Below are 21,203 nucleotides of genomic sequence, written 5' to 3' on the forward strand. Positions count from 1 at the left end.
CCCCCCGACGTGGCCAGGCCAGCTCATGCGCTGACGGCAGGACTCGTCCCAGGGCCAATTTCTTTTCCTCCCAGCTGCCCTGCTATCCTGCCAGCACTGACCTCCAGGGGCAAGCAGGGAAGCCGCATCCTCCTCACCCCCTGCTTGTTCTTTGATCAGCACTGACCTTCCTCACGTCGCTCTGAAACAACGCCAGCGCTGGAAGTGAGCTGGCGAGAGGGGCGGCGGGAAGAGGACTCAGTCTGTGCGTCCGTCGTTATCTTTTCACTGCACGTCAGCTCCGAGATAACATCAGGGTGAGTAAATTAGCAAAAACTCAAAACTAGAAAGAGCTCTATCGTAGGAGTGCCGGCTAACGCAAGTGTCTGAATCGGTGCTAAGATGCCTAGGAAAGGTGCAGCACAGGAGCAAGCCTTGTGGCAAGCTCCCACTAGTCCCCTGCGCTTTTCTACATCTCCCTCCTACTGAAGAGATTTCAGAAAAGTGCCTGAATGAGCTCCCAGCTCTTCAGCAAGGAACTTACCACGGCCTTGTGATTAACGATTTTGCTAGGCATGACTGACCATTTAATTCTGCATTTTTCCCCGCTAAGACTGAGGATTTTGACTGGATGCAGCCACGCCTACCCCTCTGAGCTGGTGCTGTGCTCCCCTCTGATGGGCGAGTTTGTGAATGCCGTTTGATTTACCTTTGGCAATGATGCAAGGATGGGGGGGCTCGTAGAGGGGAATTTAGGAAGTTTAGTTAATCTGACAGTTTCCTGTTACTATCAGAAAGCTGATGAAAAGGTGATAGTCTATACAAGATCACGGTCTGGCATTTCTTACACCACTTACTTCTTACACCAAGAGACAAAAGGTGGGGGTCGGGGAGAGAGAATAACTTCCCAAATCACGTGAATGAGTGCCTTAAAAATAAGAGACAGTTTCAACTTGTTTGCACATTTGGTCTTCCTTCAGTTACAGCCAGGATATTTCTGTACCGTACCCATTCTCCTGTGAGAACAGGCAGCAAAACCAAACACCCCATATTTATCCCTATCCAGTAGTTTCTGTAGTGGGAACTGAGGCAGGGCTGTGAAGCCGGGCTGAGGAGCGCCCCACATCCCCTTCCCCTCCACGTTCTTGCCCTCGAAACATCACGCAGAGAGGCCTGGGCCTGCCTCACTCGCAGGGCCGCCATTTGCCTTCCTCACAGGGCCGGCAGGGGCCCAGCGACCTCCGACGTCCATGCGATGTTCCTCACAGCCGAGGGGCCAGGGAGAGAGCAGCCAACAGCTGGGACTTGTCTCTTTTCTGACCCCTGGAAAGGGGAGCACACAGTCCTGTGCTTTGCAGTGTGAAAAATATATTTTCAACTGTTTTTCTTTGACTACAGAAATAATCTTCCAGCCCAGGAATGAAACAACTCCATGGTGGGCAGCTCTGCAATGGGCCACCCGCAGATGTCAGTCAAATAACACTGAAAATAGAGAGGGTCGGACAGCAGGAGCAGATCCCGGGGCCGAGAAGCAGCCGGGCATGGCCACTCGAGCCCACAGCGTACAAAAAGCAAAACCAGAGCCTGAAACGAGATCCAGGCTCCAGCGAAATGGACTATTTCCAAGTATTTGAAAAGCTTCAGACAGCTGTGGGAAGGAAGAAAACTCTCACAGGCTGTGACAAGGCAGAGCGAGAGAGGCACGAAAACAAGTTCCCCCGTGAAACAGAAAAGGCATTGAGGCTCTGGCAGCCCGCAGGGGACGGATGGTGCTGGCTGGGCAGGCGCTCACTGCTCAACAATGTTTGAGGAAAATCCTCCTTCAAGGTACCTGACAGGGCCAAGTCACCCAGGAGACTCCCAAGAAACGAACACAGCCACAGGAGGCGTTTTGGAGGCTCGGGAAAACACAGGACCCATCCCAGGGGACACCAGCAACAGCCGTCCTCCCGCCAGCGAGCAGCCAGCAAGCCCCAGCTCCCCGGAGCAGCGCCTGGCCTGCCTGAGGACGCTGATGTCCAGGCAGAAGGCGGAGTACGAATCCAGAGTCGCAAGGTAAAGGCTTTAAGAACTGCTTCGTACCGCATGCTGCTGCTGCGGGGGCTCCAGGTGCTGCTGCTGCTGTACCACCAGCAGCAGCGTCCAGGGCCAGCGTTACAGGACAGTTAGCAACCGCTTGGTAATTTCAGTCCATTTCTGTGTGACGTGCCTGGGAAACGTCAGAGCACATATAAGATTTTCAGCGGGGCTGTGCAGAGCTCTTGAAAAGCATCTGGTATATTGTGTATTTTTCCCTTCAGCCTTAATCCAATATTAAACGTTTCTCTAAAGAAAAACGTGCTGGGTTCTCAGCAGTGGTGGTGAGTAGTAGGTCATTATTCTTTACACATTTTAAACCATGAATTTAAAAATCTGAGGAAAGCATTCAGAAGTACTTTCCAGCTTTCTCAGATGAGAAATTGAATACAGATTTATCCATAGCTTGTTATCAAAATAACAACATGGCAGCATTTCCAGGCTCCACTTTCCAAATGTTGCTGTTTTTTCTGTCATGTAGGTAAAAGGAATGAACGTTTTAAATACAGCATCATTAGCTATAAATTACAGGTATAAATCATGCAAAATAACTATTTGATTAAAACATAATACACTTTAACGTGCATTTTTTCAACAGACAGCACGGAAGTTGTTTAATTTTCCATTACACTTTGCCTTGAACACTGAAAGAGAAAAAAATCCATTAAATCTTTAATTTCCTAAGGAGGCAGTCACCAATTTCTTCTTAGCAAACAAACCGTTCCTAGGTTGTTCACTTTTTTTTCTTAATTATCATTAAACTCCTCATTAAATTCTCCTTAAATTTTCCCTTGCAGCTCAAGCTGGTATCCTCAGTGTTTCCTAAAATAAGTTGCACTGCCATTTACTGTTAGACTACTGTAGTACTCCATAAGGAAATGATTTAAAAAAGCATCTCCCCCAAAATACTGCTTTGGCCATATGGTTATTTGTATTTACTCTAAATTAGGATAAGTAAGGTTAATTGCCCCCCCTTTTTTTAATATATATATATATAACACCATAAACTGGAAAAGCAAGCGCTAGTATCAAGTGCTGAACAGCAAATTCTGACAGAAAATAGGGTATGGATGGACCCGGGTGTTGAAGAGATGACACCAAGAGCCACATCAGACTAAGCATGCACACTTGGGGGCACGGCCACACCTGCATGTGCTGCAAAATGCTGCATGCTGAAACAGCACTGTGCCGCTGCGGCCTCCTCACCCCTCTTCCACCAAAATCACATCGCACAACCCAAGAATTTAAATGGGTGCATAGGGCTGAAGCTCCTTCTAATGCTGGGTAAAGACATAATTTAACATTAGATTTCCCTCACAGAAGAAAATCTGCCAGTGAGAGCAACTTTGGTGCATTATCTCCTGAAAAAATCAGTATAAAAATGCCATCCTTCTTACACAGGTTAACAAGGGGCATGTAACAGCCCGCTTAGGGGCTGCTAATATTTGTATTTATAGGAACATATGTTTAAAAAATTAAAAGCTACAGCTTCATTAAGGGGAAAAACCGTAATTTATAATGTCCGTCTTTCAAACAGCCTGGAGCAGCGGAACAGAGAGCTGCAGTCGGAGATTAAGGACATGCATTCAAAACTGGGACAGCAGCGCAAGCAGCACAGCCTCGTGGAGATGAAAATGAGGAACGCAGAGAGAGCAAAGGAGGATGCAGAGAGAAGAAACGAAATGCTTCAAAAAGAAATGGAAGAGTTTTTTGAAACCTTTGGGGAAATTAACAAATGGAAATAAACAGGGACTTGTTCAGTTTGAACTTGAGCTCTCTCTGTAGGAGAGAGAAAGCCATATTCTGATCTCAGAAATTAAGAATCTCAGCAGTAAAAACTGGGCTGTTAATTACAAAGCAAGCAGTGATACAAACCTGTGGGCACGCCTTAACTCCACAAACTCTCTGCAGTGCCCTGCTAACACTAAGGATGCTCTCTTTTACCCCTGGAGAAACCTTTCAGACATACTTTGCATTACCCATTCCCAGATCAGCCTACACAGCACAATGGGAAAGCTCCCCGGTATTTTCGGGTTCGCTTGTACTAATGCACCAAGTGGCTGACTTTTTTAATTTCCGGATGTTGTGCTTGCTGGGAGTGTTTTATTAGCCACCTTAGAAGTCACACAGGTGTTAAATGGGCTTTAGGGGTGCTGAGTTTATACCTGCATCCTTAAGTCAGCTGTTTTATTTGGAGACAAATTTGGAGAAATAATGAGACCAAACGTCTCCCCGCAGCCCGCAACAGCACTGCCATGTGGCCCTGTGGCTGGGATCCAGAGCTCCAGGGTAAGTCCTGTTATCTCCCTGAAGGAATTTCCGTCCATGGAGGAAGAGGTACCTTGGGCAGCCAAGAGAGTCTCTCCCTGCAAGACTCCCATAAACACATTAGTCTTAAGACTGTTCCTGGTAGACTCCTTCACTCATCTTTGCAGAGCTACCTCTATACACACCATAAACACATTACCTATTTTAATACTAGAGTTTTAATAACTATAGTTTTAATACTTCTTAAAAATAGTTTTAATACTATAGTTTTAATAACTATATTAATACTTCCCCAGTTACATCAGACAGCTTTACAAAGTGACCAAGAAACCTTACCAGTGTCTTCACGAGAATACTTACCCCTTCAAAAAAATACAACGGAATGATTTTTTTTCCAATTTAGCTGTACATCTGCATTGTTCAGTCAGAACAAGATGAAACAACATTGTTAGAGCATTAGGTGAAAAGCAAATTATTTCAAAGTCCATATATATGTACAAATATACACACCCCGTACGGCCAGTAGCTTATCTGCAACTTACAGGCAAGTCTGAAAAACCAATTATGATACTGTTTAAACACAAGGATGTGAATATAGATCTGTCAGTATTACCCAGAAAGGTTCTGCAATTTTGGAAAACAAATTTCAAAATACACTTTTTACTTGGCAGTAAAACCAAGTGCTGTTAACATGTCCAAATGTTACAGCTGATCAGGAGAAAGCAGCTCCAAACAGTGTCTTAAGCTGATATTAATTTACTTTTCATACTCATACTTACTTTTTGGTTAACCGAAAACTGAAGTGTAAATGAAACATCATGTTTTATAAAACTAAGAACATATTCTTTCAGTTATATAAAACATTCCACTTCAACACAAGAAGAATCAAGAAAGAACACACAGCTGTAGTAAATAAAACAAACTGCTCAAATTGTTTAAGTATACATATTTATTTGTAATTTTACAGTGGCTTTAGTACTGTTTTATGATAAGTTTTTTGGAGAAAAAAGCATCAGAACAAGGCTTTAACTAGCACTTCAGAACTAGTTATTGACAGCTTTCCTTATGAAATTCTAGTTTCCTTAAAAAAAAAATCAATCCAAAAAAACAAGGAAGCATGACTGCTGTCCACGAAACAAAAAAAATACTGTCTAGTCATCCTGAAAACAAAGTCCAGCATCAGACAAAATAGCCACTGCATTGAAGGGAACATGTTCCTATTGCACAAGCTTAAAGAATGAGATATGACAATCAAAGCCTAATTTCATACGCAGAAGAGGCCACATGTATCTATATAATTAGACTTCAAAGCACATCTTTCTTCTGAAATTATATACCATATCATAACTAATATTAAGGCCATAAAATCAGAACACGGTAACAAGTGATAGGGCTTGATGCTACTTTTTGTGACATTTGGTAAACAGAAGGTGGAAAAGAGGGCCAAAACAAGACATACAAAGCATTTCATAGGGAGTTAAAGGCATTTCAAAAAAGTTCTCAAAGAACTGAAGTGGGAGGGAGGGTGGTTATTTTAAGTGATCAGGAAAAATTGGATTTCAATACAAATAACTCAAGGAGCCCATTATACTCTTTAATAGCATGTGTTCTGGAGCAAACTACATAATATATTCTCTGGATTTAACATTTGCATTTGTACAAAACAGTTCATTAATTCCATTTGTTATTCTCTCTTTAAAATAGATGAAAATTCTTATAATCTTTATAAGTTATCTTAATGACCAGATAAGGCTTCACTGTACTGGGTTAACTAAATACAAGTATCTCTGATTTGCCCTTATTTAGGTATCTTAATTACACTAAACTAAAACCACCTGTGGGACCCAGCATGTCATGCAATTTAAAGAAAGGGACTGTAGTTATGCATTGCTAACTTTTCTAACCATGTTCATTTTATTAGTGTATAAATCACCTGAAATCAATAGCTCCAAAGAAGCAGTAACTGGAATTTTACATACTTTACTTTTGGAAAAATCGGGAATCTGACGAACCTAAAAATGTACATGAGTAGTTTTATAAAGTTTGGTTTGCCACAATTTAAGAAAATATAGGTATCAAAAACAGACAAATACATTGCTAACCATCTGTTACATTTTCTTTTAAAAAATTAGCACCAATTTAAGCATCTGAATTCATAGAAAAGCTAGTGACACACGTGGTTTTTCAAAAAAGTTTTTCCCAGTAGAAGACAATACAATAGCACATGTTCATGGGTGTTAAACTAGCTTTGCTATCGTTAACAAATATGACTACTGTTTCAGGTAGTGGACATAAAATGTGGTTCTTACGTGACTGCTTTCTTCTCTGCTTTCATTACCCTAAGAAACCATGGAGTGCTGAACTAAAGACCCAGCCTGGGGGTACTTAAACAAGTACGCCATAGGAGGCACCAAGCTTTCAGACTAGTATTTTAGAGACGCTGTCTTCCTATGGTATCCTCATAGTATCTGTAACGGTGGAGTCCCAGTGTAAGCAGATGTTCTGGCCTCACCACAGCACATACATCTAGCCTAATGTTAATAAAAGATAGCTAGCTGATCTTGCTACATGACAGACTTCTGCGTTTCTTTATATCATAGATGCCTAAGTAGTCACACTGCTATTCAAGTCACCCTACAGGCGTTTGAGTAGGGGATGCTTCTCAAATGATCTCGTACTGTGTGTTAAATTTCAGTTAAATTTTAAATTTCAGAATCTCAAAGTTCACATCTCAAAGAAGGTTTATGTTTAAAGGAAAATGCTGATCAAAGCTATCAGATCAAAAGACTGCAACCAAATTTGAATACATCTGATCTTTTGTCATTCCTTTTAACACCATATACTGGTTGTATTCAGAAGAATCCTAAAGTGCTTCAAACCCAGCAATTAATAAAGTTGATTTCTGTTGTGCAAAACTGCAAGCACCTTTTCAAAAAATAAGCAGCAACATCAAGGAATAAGAACTTAAATATTTAAATGTTTTTTGTTCTTTGTTTTTTTTAAATTATTGGACCAAAATAATTTGTCATATTTTCAGTAACAAATTGTAGAAGACTATTTTATTATTTTAATTTTATACTGGACTTCTTATACATATATTTCTTTGAAATAGCGGACCCAGGTAAATTTATATCAACAAAGCAAGGCTATAGGATTGAAATCCAACAAATAAAATTTTAGCTACAAAAATAGTCATTTAATAAAACACAAACGGAAGTGATGATCTTCTCTTCACCTTCCTCCAACACTAATATGAGAAAAGATGGCTTACTTAAAACATTAGTTTAGCTCCAGACGTTTTAGCATGCAGTGGGCAAAAAATAAAACTGATTTGATAAGTTGTGTAATAAGCTTTTAGAACATCACTAATTACTCATGTAATAGACAATCTAAGATATATGGAAAATAATGAGGCAGAATACATTTTTGTCATACTTCATGTTGAAAAAAAAATCAAAGACACTGTGGAAAAGCAAAGAAGTTACTAGATTCATTTATAGGAACTTAAGTCCAAATTCTGCATCTGGGTGCACGTGTCCCTGGATCAAAACCAGTTTTGAGCAGGAATTACACAATACACATCCCAGGAAAGAATTTGGTTCCCAGTATACAGTATCACTAAGTTTAGCATCAAGCCCTGATAGAATCCATATGACGTATGTAGAATATACAGACAAAGGCTGGTCAGCATTTACCCCTCACCACACTAAGTACTTCCATTTCAAGACTCACAATTCAAATGAAACGCTCCACACAAACTGTATTGCTGCAAGACTGAACCTGTATGTAAAAACAGCATTATGCTCAGTAAAGATTTGTCTGCACTTCAGCATCTGAACTTCCAGTACACACCAAACGGGAGGATTGCACTTCTGCCAAAAAAGGCTCATTTACCCAGTTCTTGGAGGCTCAGTGTGTAAGCTTTTTGAATGTCTGAATCCTATTTCATTTGCAAAATTATAATTTTAAGCCAAATACAATCTAAAAAGGAAACCGATTCAGCATTATGATTTAGAAATTGAGGTCTTTCCTTTAGGAAAGAAAAATAAAACATATGGAATTACTTCCCCCCCACACACTTAGTTTATAATAAACATATGTGCACTCTGTTAGGACTTTAAAAGACAAAAAACAATAGTCCTCTAGTCCCTAACAGTCTTAACAACCAACCAGTTAATTCTGAGTTAAGGTTCAGTTTAATTTTCATTATTTTGACAAGGAAATGCAAACCGTTACCAGAAACAAGATAAAGCTTCACAGGCTGTTTGCAAACACTAGTTTCCAGTCGGACTTGTTTGTATAGTAAAATCTGTGCAGACAAAACCTTAATTTTGACATTCATTACTCGTGTTTTTGTCAGTTTCCATTAAATAAAATGAAGCTTGTCATATCACACTGTTTCCTCAAAGCACACTTACAGGCTACTTATCCAGATTTCAAAAAGCCAGGTTTCTCTAAGAGTGGTGGTTTTCTGTTTGGTTGCTGTTTTTTTAATTGGATTTTGGTTTTTTTGAGGAAAAACAATATGAGCACAGAACATTTTAAAACATACTCCATTTCTGCAATGCCATTCAGCTACTCAGTGTTCATATATCTAACAATGTTTCTGGTAAATAATCTGATTGATAGCCATAGATCCCTCGTTTTTGTTGTTTTTCAGGTGAGCAGTTAAGCTTACAGATTGCATCTATGTTGACTGCCACTTCTTTTTAGTCATTTTATAAATTGTTTATGCATACTGCAGTAGTGTTAACACAAAGTCTCTCATACAGAAAAGTAACATTCATGTTTACAAAACTGAGCAGGTTTCTAATATATATGTATACACACTCACATATTCTTAGTCTTTAAATACATATAAATATTTATAAAAGCCAAAGTGCAAAAAAATGGTCAACTGTATCACTTTACATACATGATTTTAGCATTAGGAATAAAAGTGATTATATTGCACACCAAACTTTCTAAACTTTTAAACCCCTGTCAAGATACATGTGCATTTTACTTTCCATCAATGATGAGGTTCTCACAGCATCAACAACCATTTCACAGATGTGGCACTGAACTTAATCTGCAGTCAGGAATACAACTAATATGTGTAAAGTCTGCATGCAGTGCATTTATAGTCTATATGTGCACACTGAAACAGCATGGGAGCTTTAGCATGCATCTATTCTGCATGCGTTTTGCTGAATATAATCTGCCTTCTCTGAGAACTGGACGTTTATTCAGGTTATTAGCAGTTTGTTTTTAACTTATGCGGGAATCAAAATCCACAATATTCACACTTTTCATTTCATGCGTGTTTTGAAGGCAGTTAACATTTTGGTAAAATTTAAAAGCTTCAACGTATGACACAGCAAGAAGCCATTAAAAACATACGGTATGAAATGGCTTTTCCTACAAACAATAAGATTTACAAGGAAAGTCAAGCTCAGGGCTTATTTTGTTCAAAGGTTACATATTTGATATAACAGCATATATTAGAAGGTCAGATAACAGTTCAAATCCTGGGGATATGGCAGTTCTGTGTTTATAAACCACACACACATACACACACACACAACATTAAAAGACGATTTGAATCACAGAGTAATTTGGGTTGGGAGAGACCTGGAGGCCATCTGGTCCAACCAGCCCAGCACTGAGCAGCCCAAGTCCAATATGAAAAACTCAACTCTGAGAATATCCAAAAGACGTGAAAAGTATTTGTTGCATTAAATCTTCTGAAGTAATAAATGTTAAGATGATGAATGTAGAGTACAGTGCAACTTCACTTGAAAAAGCTAAAAATAAATCTTGAAAAATGAAATCCAGTAGTTGACTTCCATGGTGAATCAAGAATATAAAAATATTCAGTGATAATTAAAAACAGGTCTAGAGTAAAGCAGAAAAAGATATAGCCAATTACCATGCAGGTAGATTTGACAAATTTGCTTCGCAGTTGTTTTAGCAGTAGATTTAAAACTGCTAGAAACCTTAGTCCCTCACGTCCATATAAAGAAAAAAGCTTTTTCAAAGAAGTGTAATGTGAAATATATAAACTGCTATATACTGCTACATTCAGAGACTTAAGAAAAAGTCTTCTAAAAAAGTAGGCAGAAATTTTGCATGGCCAATCTGAGATTGTTTGTAGGATACTATTTTTAAAGAGAATGCTAATGCTATTGTCAGAAAAGTCACCTCTTTATAAAGTACTATCGGCTTAACACCACTATGTAATTGATAACTTTTGAATATATTACTACGGACAATCAACAAAGCATAGTTAGCTTTTGCAATCAAACCATTAGTTTTCTTTTTGGTTTCACTCCATAGTGGCTGCATCTTTCGGTAGGCTAAAAAGGAAGGGGGGGAGGATTACAAGTAGTCCAAAATCAGTAATATTACTTTTGGAAAGGTGTCTTTAATAGTTTTAACTGGCACAAATAACAAGGATTAAAAAGAAAAGAAGAAAAAAAAACAATAGCAACCTGTACTGTATTGCTATATGGTAAAAGGTATTTTAGATTTATTTTTTTCCAGTAACAAAAACAGAATAAAAATGTACCATCAGTATCCAAAGAAACTAAGGCATCCATAGGTTTAAAACAAAACAACAACAAAAAAAAGCCCTCAATATCCTACAATTAAATAAAACTTTTTTTTTTTTTAATAAAAAGTTCATAATTCCAGATGAAAATTCTGAAGTTAACATCTTCAGTACTTCATTGAATTTTCCTTTTCTGGGACAGTGAAATATTTTTGCTACACCAAATTAAGCTATTTAAAAACACATGGATACAATTTAACAAAAACAATTTTGGCATAAAGTTACTGCTTTTCAAATCTTAAGGTCAGAAACAAGGGATACTTGTCTTTTACAAGAACGTACTAGACATGTCAGTTACGCAGTGGCTAGCTGCGCAAGTACATTTTGTAAGTGCTCTTTTTAATTCAAGTCAGCAGTATCTGAATCAACAGCTAAATACAATGCCTTTAGGAAAGTGGTGTTTTACCTCATCTTGGACATCTATTACTATTATAGTTATATAGTTTAATCATACACACATGCACACATAAGATCCTTTAGCAAAATTTTACACACCTGTGCACTCTAAAGTGCATGCGCACAAATTCACAAGTGTGTAGCATCTGGTAATTTAAGCCCTACTCTACTGCAAACATTTACTAAGAATTCAACATACTGTGCAGGCAGTGTTTGTATTATACGATTCTGAAAACTGCATTGACAAGCCTGTATTGAAACAGCAAATAAGCTCCTCTCCTCTGACACAGAAAATATATATGTATTAAATATATTAATTTTTCCTCTCCAGTAGGAAATCGAGAGGTTTTCCTAATTTGGGAATAGAACTAAATTCAATTAAGTAAATACTTAAACTTAATTGTCAAGTGACTTAAAGCTAATACATTTGTTTCCTTAATTACTCTCTAGATAGAATGGACCCATTAAAAAATGGAAAACATCTTTGCAGCTCTTTTTTAGGCCACTTAGGCTGCAAGTCTCTCCAATTCACCTGTCCTTTTATTAGAGTTTGCGCTGAATGAAAAGCGCAGATATAATTTCCTTTTCTGTTTGTTTTTGTTAAAGGACCAGTATTGCAAGACAGAATGTACAGAACAATTTAGCACTCTCCCCTCTTTTAACAGGCACAACTTCACAGAGAAGTCACTCATCCTTAAGATTGAATTAAGCCACTGTGTATCTTCCATCCGCTTCAGTTTAAATAACTGAAAAGAACATCAGAGACATATTCACTGGTGAAATATGAAGGGATAGCTACATTCTTTAAACTTCACAATTTTCTCTTCTACAAGAAGATAGACAGTATTATTAGGAAGTGAAGATAGAAAGGGCTCAATAAAAAAGTGCTATATGTAAAAATAACTGCCCTTTAAATATAGTACTGAGTGCTCAATATGTGAGTTAAGACTTACACACAACACTCCAGTAGTTAAATAAAGCAAACTGCCATAGTCACACGTTAAAACAAACTTCATAGACACTATACATTCAAAAAACCTACTAATGAGCAACACTGTACTAAAATGTAAACAACCATCGATGTCACAAAAGCCTGCCAGTTGGTACTGAAGATTCATGAACCCATTTAAGAGAAGTTATTGGTTAAAAGTCTATTATAACTGCTCACCTGAAATAGGCTGAAACAAAAGAAAAGCCTATTATAGTGTCTAAATTTAATTTTTTTGTTGTTCCTTAGACATTGATTTACTTTAAGTTCTACAACATTAAGCAGGCAGTTTCATAACAACTGAGTAAAAATAAAAACAGGCATTACTTTAGTAGAACATGCAGAACATGGAGTTTTTCTAGTTTTGTTCCATTAACTTACAAGCAATTCAGGCCCAATGGAAGCGAGAGTTCTTTTTCCAGAGTTAAGTCTGCAATCCTGGCTGATCATCGGCATCCTTCAAGGGGTCCTGTCAAGGCATCGAGGCTGCTGTCTGTATCTGAAGCCAATGTTTGCTCTGTTGACATGGATGAAATGTCATTGATAGATGATGACTGGGAAGGACTGGTGTTGCTATTCACTGCTGCATCTGTGCTAAGTAAACCAAACATAATAACATCTGAGGCAAGACAATATTGCAAGTACAAATAATCCCACTTCTAGGCTCTGAGCATCATTTTCCCTAGCGAAATTCTTAGAAAATAACAAATCAATAAACAGTAGAAAAGCAAGCACTAAGTTTCCTAACATGCAAAACCTGAAGTGAATACCTAGGAGGGAAAAAAAAAAAAGAGACAACATAAGATTTTGTTCCCTAGTGGCACAAATATCAAGAAATCTAGATATAGTTAATAAGAGAGAGTACAACTCCAATTACTGAACCAAGAGAACAGCAGCAATTGTTTCTTTTGATGCTTAAGACTTGTGCGGAGTGTGTTGAACACCCAGACGTTTTCCTACAACTTATTTCATAAAAATGAAATACGACTGTACATGGATCTCCGAAGTCTGATCAGAATCCTTGTCTTTAAGAACAGAATTTTTGCCTACCTGGAGTAAGTAGGATTTTTTCACTCCTCTAGTCCACCAGATCAGCCCTACGCAGCATAGTTACAGAAGAGCTACTGAAACAATGACTAACCTGAGGGCTGATCTTTTACCACACCATTCTTGCTCCTTTCTTCCCAATCCATTACTTCTTTGTATATTAACTCTAATGAGAGGAAGGTGGGAGGAATGAGAGAAGAGAGAAAAAACACTGTAAGATCAGAGGATTTATATACAATTTATAAATGCATAAAGGTACAATTAAATGGTTATGGGTCAGTCTAAGTACAACTGTAAGGGCCTTTTATTTTTTTTAAAGGCCTATTAACGTAATTAGAGAATCCTACATATATTCTTTATGTATCACAGAAAGACACTAAGCATGTGCCAAAATCAACATTTTACAAACAGAATAGCTAAGTCATCCCACCTCAAAATATTACATAGATACCTACAATGCACTAATATTAATTGCAAATAAATGCATAAATAAATCAAATTTGTATTTAAAATATCATGCAGATAATCCCCCGTGGAAATTTTAGTTTGACATCAACAAACGTCTGTTCTTGAAGAACATGACATGTTCTTGGTGTCCCATCAGGTACACCAAGTTATACCTTCACTTAACACAGTGTGCATATCCACAGGCATAATGAAACCAGGAGTAACAACATTTAAATAGATTAAGACCCCTCTAATTCTGAGTAATAACCAAATGGATTCCATTTGTTTCTCTTTCAGAAAGCATTTTCTATCAAGAAAAAAACAATCATTGGGATTACAAACACTTAACAACAAAATATTCAAGGGAAAGGAAGAAGAAAATGAAAACTGACATTTTGGTGAACAGACTGCAGAATGTTACATGTATATGTACATACATGCATATATATTCATTCCAAAAATAGTACATTTTTCCATTGATTTCTTTTCATACTGGCGTAAGTAGTACTGCATATTTTGAATAGCGGGTTCCAGTTACACAATCCAACACACATGTACTGTGAGCTGTCATTAATAACCTACGTTATTACAGTAAATTTCATCGGTCAGGCTCGCTTTTTTACCTTTCCATTCTTCAATTGCATGTTCTCTTTCTTCCAATTGTGCATCATAGATTTGGGGTGGAGGCTACAAAGAAAAGAAAGTGTGTAATTTACCTATTACATATGGCCAACACAATCAATTATAGCAAGAAAACTAAAAACCATCTTCTTAGACATTTGTTACCTTTCTCTTTGGCAGTCTATCCCCTATATCTCAAAATTACATTAATTTTGTATCTCCAGAATTTAAGTCCTACCTCCCACTGAAATGCTGTTTAAAAGCATCAATTAGAAATTAAACTTTTCATAAGGCTTGATGGGGCTCTGAGAAAGCCCACTATTCAAAATGCACTAGCTTGCCACCATGTAGGCAACTCTTTCCATAAAGGAAACTATTATATCAATTCCACTTCAGGTGGTTCGTTGATCTGAATGCTTTACATGCAACTTTCACTAGTTAAAATATGAGTTCAAAGTATGTTCTCGACTCAAACTAAAGATATTCTTTAAAATTATTAAACTGGTATCTTAAAATTTATTTTCAATGCAAACTTACAGCTTCTGCTTCAGCTGGGTCATACCAGACAGTAATATAAGGATGACGTAAGGCTTCATCTACAGAAATTCTCTTGTCTGGATCTACTACAAGCATTTTTGATAATAAATCTCTAGCTTGGCTGGCTAAAAAGTAAAAAATAAAAAAAAAAAACAGATAAAAGAGCTGTAGATTTTTAACACATGACAAAATACGTACTGGGAACAGAAAACACAAACAGATTTCTTAATCATCTAAGCCTTTTAACAAGTTCCATTTGTTGGTGACATGAGAATACTTAACTTTTAATCCTGTGGGGGTTAAATAGGTCTCACTGAGCACTGCCTATTCTTTTTTTTTTTTTTTTTTTTTTAAGTACTAAAGCTCCACATTTTGCTAAATACACAGAAACATTAACCTGCACTATCAGAACAGGCTCAGAGATGCAAGCTTTCTTATACTGGTACAGATTTCTTTCAAAATGAGGCCACAATCCTCTAGTGTAAACGTTATTCTACTGTAATCCAAAGCATAAACCCTGCATCTGACATCAACCAAACTCAGTTTTGAACAGTCATGTTGGTGCACGGGTCACAGGTTTTGTCATTAACTATTGAACTTAAAATACATTTGTAAATGCACAGTAAGTTGCTATTCATTGTTGCAGAGTCACTGTATTGACATTTTTTTTTAATGAATGATCATTGTAATACTATAAAATACGCTACAAGTTATTTTGCATAAAAACTTATTTGTCTGTCCATAGACTAAGATAATAGGTGTATATATTTTATTACACATGTTGCAGACATTTTAAATTAAAATCTCGAAAAGGAGAAAAAAGTTTGCCTTACTTTTTAACTTGTCACGATCAGATTCTGATGGAAATATCCAGTCTGGGAAGAGCTCTTCAAATTTAATACCAGGATATTTGGGCCTGTTTTCTACATAATTCCGCACTGTAGGCTGTAGTTTCTTCATGAAGTCTGCTGACGGTGTTCCTAATTGTTCAATAACTTTATTCCACTGATCAATATCTGCACCATATCTTTAGGAAAATCAGCTGAAGAATTTGAAGTCTGCACTACACAGAAATATCATTTACAGAAATCTGAAAAGTTGAAAACTTGAACAAATGACAAAAAATAAGAACTTCATTCTAAGATCAATAACATTCTGAACTGCCATGCAAAAAGCTACACTGACAAAAATCTAAAATTTAGGGCTTTGTAAGACAGACTAGAAATGCTGCACAATGTATTATTCTTAAATATCTTTTGCTAATTAATAGCTATTGGCCAGTTTTGACAACAGTAAAGTCAAAAAGAAGCTTCACTTGGTAATTATACCCATAACAAAACAACTACAGGGACAGAAAAGAAAAGCTGCTGTTGAATCTTCCGAAGTACACAATATTATCACATGGAAGATTTTTGAAAGTAAGGAAATGTATGTTTTTTAAAAAGCCCAAAGCAAAAATACATCACATTCTTCAAAGTAAGGAATTCTGTGCCTATGTCATGAGGAAATTAGGCTTCACGTTGTGGGAGTTTCTTTGTTTGTTTTTGTTCATTTGGTTGCTTTTTATTTTCAACTTTGGAAGTTCAAAAGGGTTCTAAAAAGTGAATCCAGATTTCTGTATGTTTTTAAATAATTAAACCAAACGAACCTCCTAATCAAAGACTACTGTTTTTAAATGCAGATTCTACATATTTCTTAGGAATTGGATTTACATACTACCAATTGAAAACATGCCTCAAATTACTTTTGGACTGCCCTTCTTTCATCTAAAGGTATTTTCCCTAGACTTGGTGAAACATGTTACAGATACACTGAAGCCTTCTCTGAGCGAGCCAAGTCAGGACAAAGCTCTTTCAAACTGATAAGACATACTGTGTTAATTCTGTACAAGTATGTAAGAGACATAAGTAACAGCAATACTAATACAGTAAGTTTACTCAGACCTATACTTTACATTTTTCTGATCAAAAGAACGTGCAATTCCAGCAGTCTATCGACCTTTATATATAAATTCATTATCTATCATTTCAACCTATCCATCCTCATACATATTTTCTACCAAAATATGTTACCTGCACTTAGAATTAAAGTATTTATAAAACACTGAAGCGCTTTCATTTCAGTTAGTGCACCAGAAATACAACTAGAAATATATGCATAGTCACTGCTTCATGCTAAAACTTCAGATGCAAAGATTGAAAATTTTATTTGCTTTCTCAATACATTCCAATGGAAAAACAATATTAAAATAAAAATTCAAGTCAGTATTGACTCTCATGCTAAAACAAAGCACGTACAAGGCAAGTTTTGACATACACCAGGAAATTTTGTTTTGAGTTAGAAAACTAATTTCTGCAAGAACTCCACCAATCCAGCTTCAAGAAGGTTTTTTTCTGAGTAACAGTAGTCTGGTTAGCCAGCTAACCAAATTAAAGTCCACTCCATTGTGGTTTCAGGGTGGGGGTATGGACTATGATGACTAAATACCCTACTTCAGTAATAAAAACGTGGAAAAAAATGGAAAAAAAATCCCCAACATAGAGTTGGACGTTAAATAAGCTATGCCGATTGTTAGAAACCCATCGGGGAGAAAACCTTAATTTCACTGTAAAGCATGCAGAGCATCCTACGAATAACCTTGCAACCTGCAGACAGAAGTCCCCTCCTGGTCAAGTAAGTACCTCAAGGTCAAAAGTAACCCATGACACTTTAGTCCATACCAAGTGTGCCTGCCTACTTTGTCAGTCTGGAAAAAGAGAAGTTGAAAACAGAGCCCTTATTAAAATTATAATAAAGCACAATTTTCCCCCAAGAAATCATGACTATGACCTCATGCTTTTTCCATCAGTCAGGCAGTTTCTTTCACCACCTGGGTAGCAAGAGCATTAAAAACATTCTCTGCTGCTGCTGCTATGCTTTCCATCATTTCATCTCCGGTATCTACGTTCCATAGTTTTTCTACATTTTTTATCTCCAGTGCAATAGCAACTGCCAGCCACTCGGGCCAGTCTATACTCTCAGCACCCGTCAGGAGCAGGCTCAGCCCATCCATCGCTCTGAAAACATGGAGCATCTCAGCCCAACCAGGGCACTGCTGCAATTCCCTGAGCAACCCCTGTCAGGGTACAAACTACTGGATCTAAGAGCAGGTTCTCCTAAAGATAGTCAAGGGCACATCATTAGGTAAGGTACTGAAACTGGCCCTGCTCTAAATACCCAAATACTATGACGTTTCAAAACTTAAGTCAAAAAACGTTTTGTAAAAGGGAAAATTTCACGGCCATGCACACTAGCATCCCCCATAAACCACACAGTCAAAACAGTCTTGCAGCTGCAGCTAAACAAAAATGACAATCTGAAACTTTTCCAGACTGATAGCTGCTTAAGTCAACAACATGAATAGCTGTCAGTATTTCACATTAAAAGGAACCGAAAGTCTTATCAGAAGAAAAAATACTCTAAGCTCAGCTATGCATTGTGGTAAGATAGAAGGGGAGACTCCTTGAAATATAGACTGGTGGAGCTTCAGAGAACCAGATGATAGTTCGCGTATTCAAAAATACGGACAAAATTTCCTTCATTTATCATGAATGAATCAAAATAGCCCATGCTGACATGCAGGTGAAAGACATATAACATACATGAAGAATTGTGTTAGGTTGGTCTGAAGGCTTCGAAAGGTAAAACAATAAATATAGAACGAAAGAAAGGTGGAAAACAGACTTATTTAACAATTAATCATTTACGCTACTAAATAATGCATGATCAACTGCTGAAGATTAGTGTCATGAAAATTAGTATTCAAATTTAAACTACCCCTCTATAAGGTACAGAGGTTAATCTTATAAAAAGATTATGTGAATGTACATTTGATATTCAAAGTGGCAGACCCAACATTTATTTGCTGACAAGAAAAAAATATTGTACCTTCTTCAAAATGTTGGACCTCAAGTAGCTAGGGCTTCTTAAGGCCTACAGCCACAAGTGGCAATTGTGGTTTAATTACATCTTCTGCTTTCTATATATTTACTGATAAACTTGGAACGTCTAGTCCTACAACACTACTACTTCACAAGACAATTCTTTATAAAGGAGAAGAGAATTGGTTTCACTCCATTTTTTTAAAATTGGAGCTTGATAACGGGTCAAGTGTTTTAAATTTTGTTTCTAGGGAAATACTTTGAAATGCATCAAATTCTTCAAAGAACGTGCATTCGATTAAATGATCATTTTTGTTCACTTAACACAGCATAAGGGCTTGTCTCTGATCCACTGTTCTTGATATTTCCAAACTAAGGCATATACAAAAATATATGGCTTTAATACAGAAAAATTTCCTGTAATTACTATCATATAAGAAAGCACAATTATGTGAAGACAAATTTGGATCAAAAATACTGGAGAGGGAGATGGAGGAATCTTAAGAAAAAGTAAGCCTGAAATAAAGTTTTCATAAAATGAAAACAAAAATTCCAAAAGAAAAAGAATTGTTCCTTTTGTATTAAATAATAATTTTTTAAAAGATCTCATGCAGTGTGCTTGCAATTAGCACTTGCTGGACAGCAGTGTCCTAACGAGCAAGAAAAAAAATCTGACTGAAACTCAAAAACTTGTATGTTAAAAAAAAGTTCACTGTTCAACAAAATAGGAAGCAAAAATGCATGCATAGTAAGAAGTAAATTTGTAGGCTTTTGCTTATAACACTTATCTACAAAGAACCATAGTAAGAAAATATACTTACTGGTGTTTATTTTTTAATCTAACAGTATCCTTTTAAAGCTAGAAAAGCTGAAGCTCTTAATGTAAATCCTATGGATTCAATCAATACAAATTACAGTAAATAGTCTACTACAAAAATAAAATGGGAAGGCTTAACAATTTGGCTAATGACACTAATTTCATATATTACAGTAGATCTATTAAAACATTATGGAAAACACTGTTTATGCTTTTATACTTATACAGATCAAAATGTGTTTCTGTTGGAAGTGGAATGTGATTCAAGGATGACTAGGGAAGGATACGATCAGTGCCTTGGAAAATCACACAACCTTTCACCAATTCTCCCATGATGCACCCAACTGACCAGATATCAACTGAAAGTAAAAATGAGATGATCAAATTATGAAGTCTCATGAACAAAAGTGAGGAAAAAAACAAAAACATCTAGCATCTACAGTAAAACACAACAATGTGGAAAAACAAACTGTTAACATGAATTTTCAATCATTTCAACACCAACTAACTTAACTGCTATTAAATTGTCTTTTTAGCATTTTGTAAAATATAATCAGCGTTTACGTTTCTGAAACAACCATGAAGAAGGATACAATCTCTTCCTGGGAACAGGACCTTATGGAGGACCATTTCTGCCATAATGCACCCAACAGACCAGATATCCACTATCATATGTTAGGTGCAACAAGGACAAAAGATTAAAGAGTTTTTTTTAAATACGATGATTATTTGTAGCTCCACACTGCACATTTATAGTCCTGCAATTATTTTCTTGTCCTATCCAGAACTGCCTCTATTAAGGTTCTCATCCACACGAGCATTTGCTGTAGTACAAGCTGCCACACACATCAATGTAAATTCCTAGGTGGCTCAGCAAGGTCCTGTGAGTCCCTTGTATTAGGCAGCCAAAGTTACAGAAAGCACAATATCCCCAAGCCCCAGTGACAAACCAAGAAGATGTACTATGATAAAAGACCAGAAGAGGCATCATATTACTCCACAACTAGCAAAAATCATCAATTAAAACACTAATACGCAAGTTTGTTGGCTGGATGTTCAAGGTATTAAAAACAGTTCAACTACAGTATAACACCCAGCCTTTTTAAGTGCTTTGCAGGTTTAAGGGAATATAAGACATGGTTTGTCCTAGGAATCTGAAATAGATTTTAATAATCACAGACATAAAAGGGGCAGACTGTAAAAAGAAGATGTTTCACAATAAAAATCACACTGATAAAAGGGTTTATTATGTATACAATGATCACCATTTTAAAGTATCATCCAGCATAAATGTCTCACTTTTCTTTTTTAGGGTAAAGAAAATGACACCAGGACAACACATGAGAAGATAAAACAACAGCAGGGGAGCAGGAACAGTATACATTAAATAGAGATAAGCATGCAGTAAAAAACTATTACCTTCTCCAAAATAATCAGTGTATATTTTTGTTGTTATTTCCAGTAATGTCATTAGCACACTTTAAAAACAGACTTAGCAGAGCAAAACCAGCTCTG

At 36.9% G+C, this 21,203-nt stretch overlaps 2 protein-coding genes across 10 annotated transcripts in view; one reads left to right on the forward strand and one right to left on the reverse strand.

Moving 5' to 3' along the window:
* The window catches only part of MAPK9 (mitogen-activated protein kinase 9), a 35,125-nt gene that overhangs the window by 2,132 nt on the left and 11,790 nt on the right, over positions 1 to 21,203 (reverse strand). For 4 of the 8 annotated variants that reach the window (XM_048057424.2, XM_013175925.3, XM_013175927.3 and 1 more), the window contains 6 exons: positions 19,976 to 20,047; positions 15,785 to 15,967; positions 14,952 to 15,076; positions 14,417 to 14,480; positions 13,441 to 13,512; positions 12,530 to 12,888 (listed from right to left, as the gene is read on the reverse strand). In XM_048057424.2, the coding sequence (XP_047913381.1) occupies positions 12,746 to 12,888; positions 13,441 to 13,512; positions 14,417 to 14,480; positions 14,952 to 15,076; positions 15,785 to 15,967; positions 19,976 to 20,047 (659 nt within the window). In that variant the 3' untranslated portion in view covers positions 12,530 to 12,745. Of the gene's footprint in view, positions 1 to 101; positions 12,894 to 13,440; positions 13,513 to 14,416; positions 14,481 to 14,951; positions 15,077 to 15,784; positions 15,968 to 19,975; positions 20,048 to 20,281; positions 20,354 to 21,203 lie in introns of those variants that run through there. The other 4 variants (XR_010834903.1, XR_010834902.1, XM_048057426.2 and 1 more) reach the window with 4 other exon arrangements.
* On the forward strand, positions 1,781 to 21,066 carry LOC106032806 (rho GTPase-activating protein 24-like). Of its 2 annotated transcripts, XR_010834904.1 has the most exons (3): positions 1,781 to 2,034; positions 3,593 to 4,344; positions 21,001 to 21,066. XR_010834904.1 is itself a non-coding variant. In XM_048057428.2 (2 exons), exons 1-2 carry the CDS (start codon positions 1,781 to 1,783, stop codon positions 3,798 to 3,800), a joined length of 462 nt encoding a protein of 153 aa, XP_047913385.1. In that variant the 3' UTR covers positions 3,801 to 7,649. The 2 variants fall into 2 exon arrangements, 1 of the variants encoding a protein (XP_047913385.1); XM_048057428.2 differs by lacking the exon at positions 21,001 to 21,066 and having other exon boundaries at positions 3,593 to 7,649.

This window comes from Anser cygnoides, chromosome 14, assembly GCF_040182565.1.
Source record: "Anser cygnoides isolate HZ-2024a breed goose chromosome 14, Taihu_goose_T2T_genome, whole genome shotgun sequence".
NCBI lineage: Eukaryota > Metazoa > Chordata > Aves > Anseriformes > Anatidae > Anser > Anser cygnoides.

Excerpts from the sequence above, each read along its gene's own strand:
- LOC106032806 (XM_048057428.2), top strand. The coding sequence starts at position 1,781 with ATGTTTGAGGAAAATCCTCCTTCAAGGTACCTGACAGGGCCAAGTCAC. Across the intron at positions 2,035-3,592 it reads TACGAATCCAGAGTCGCAAG|CCTGGAGCAGCGGAACAGAG; the intron begins GTAAAGGCTTTA and ends TCTTTCAAACAG.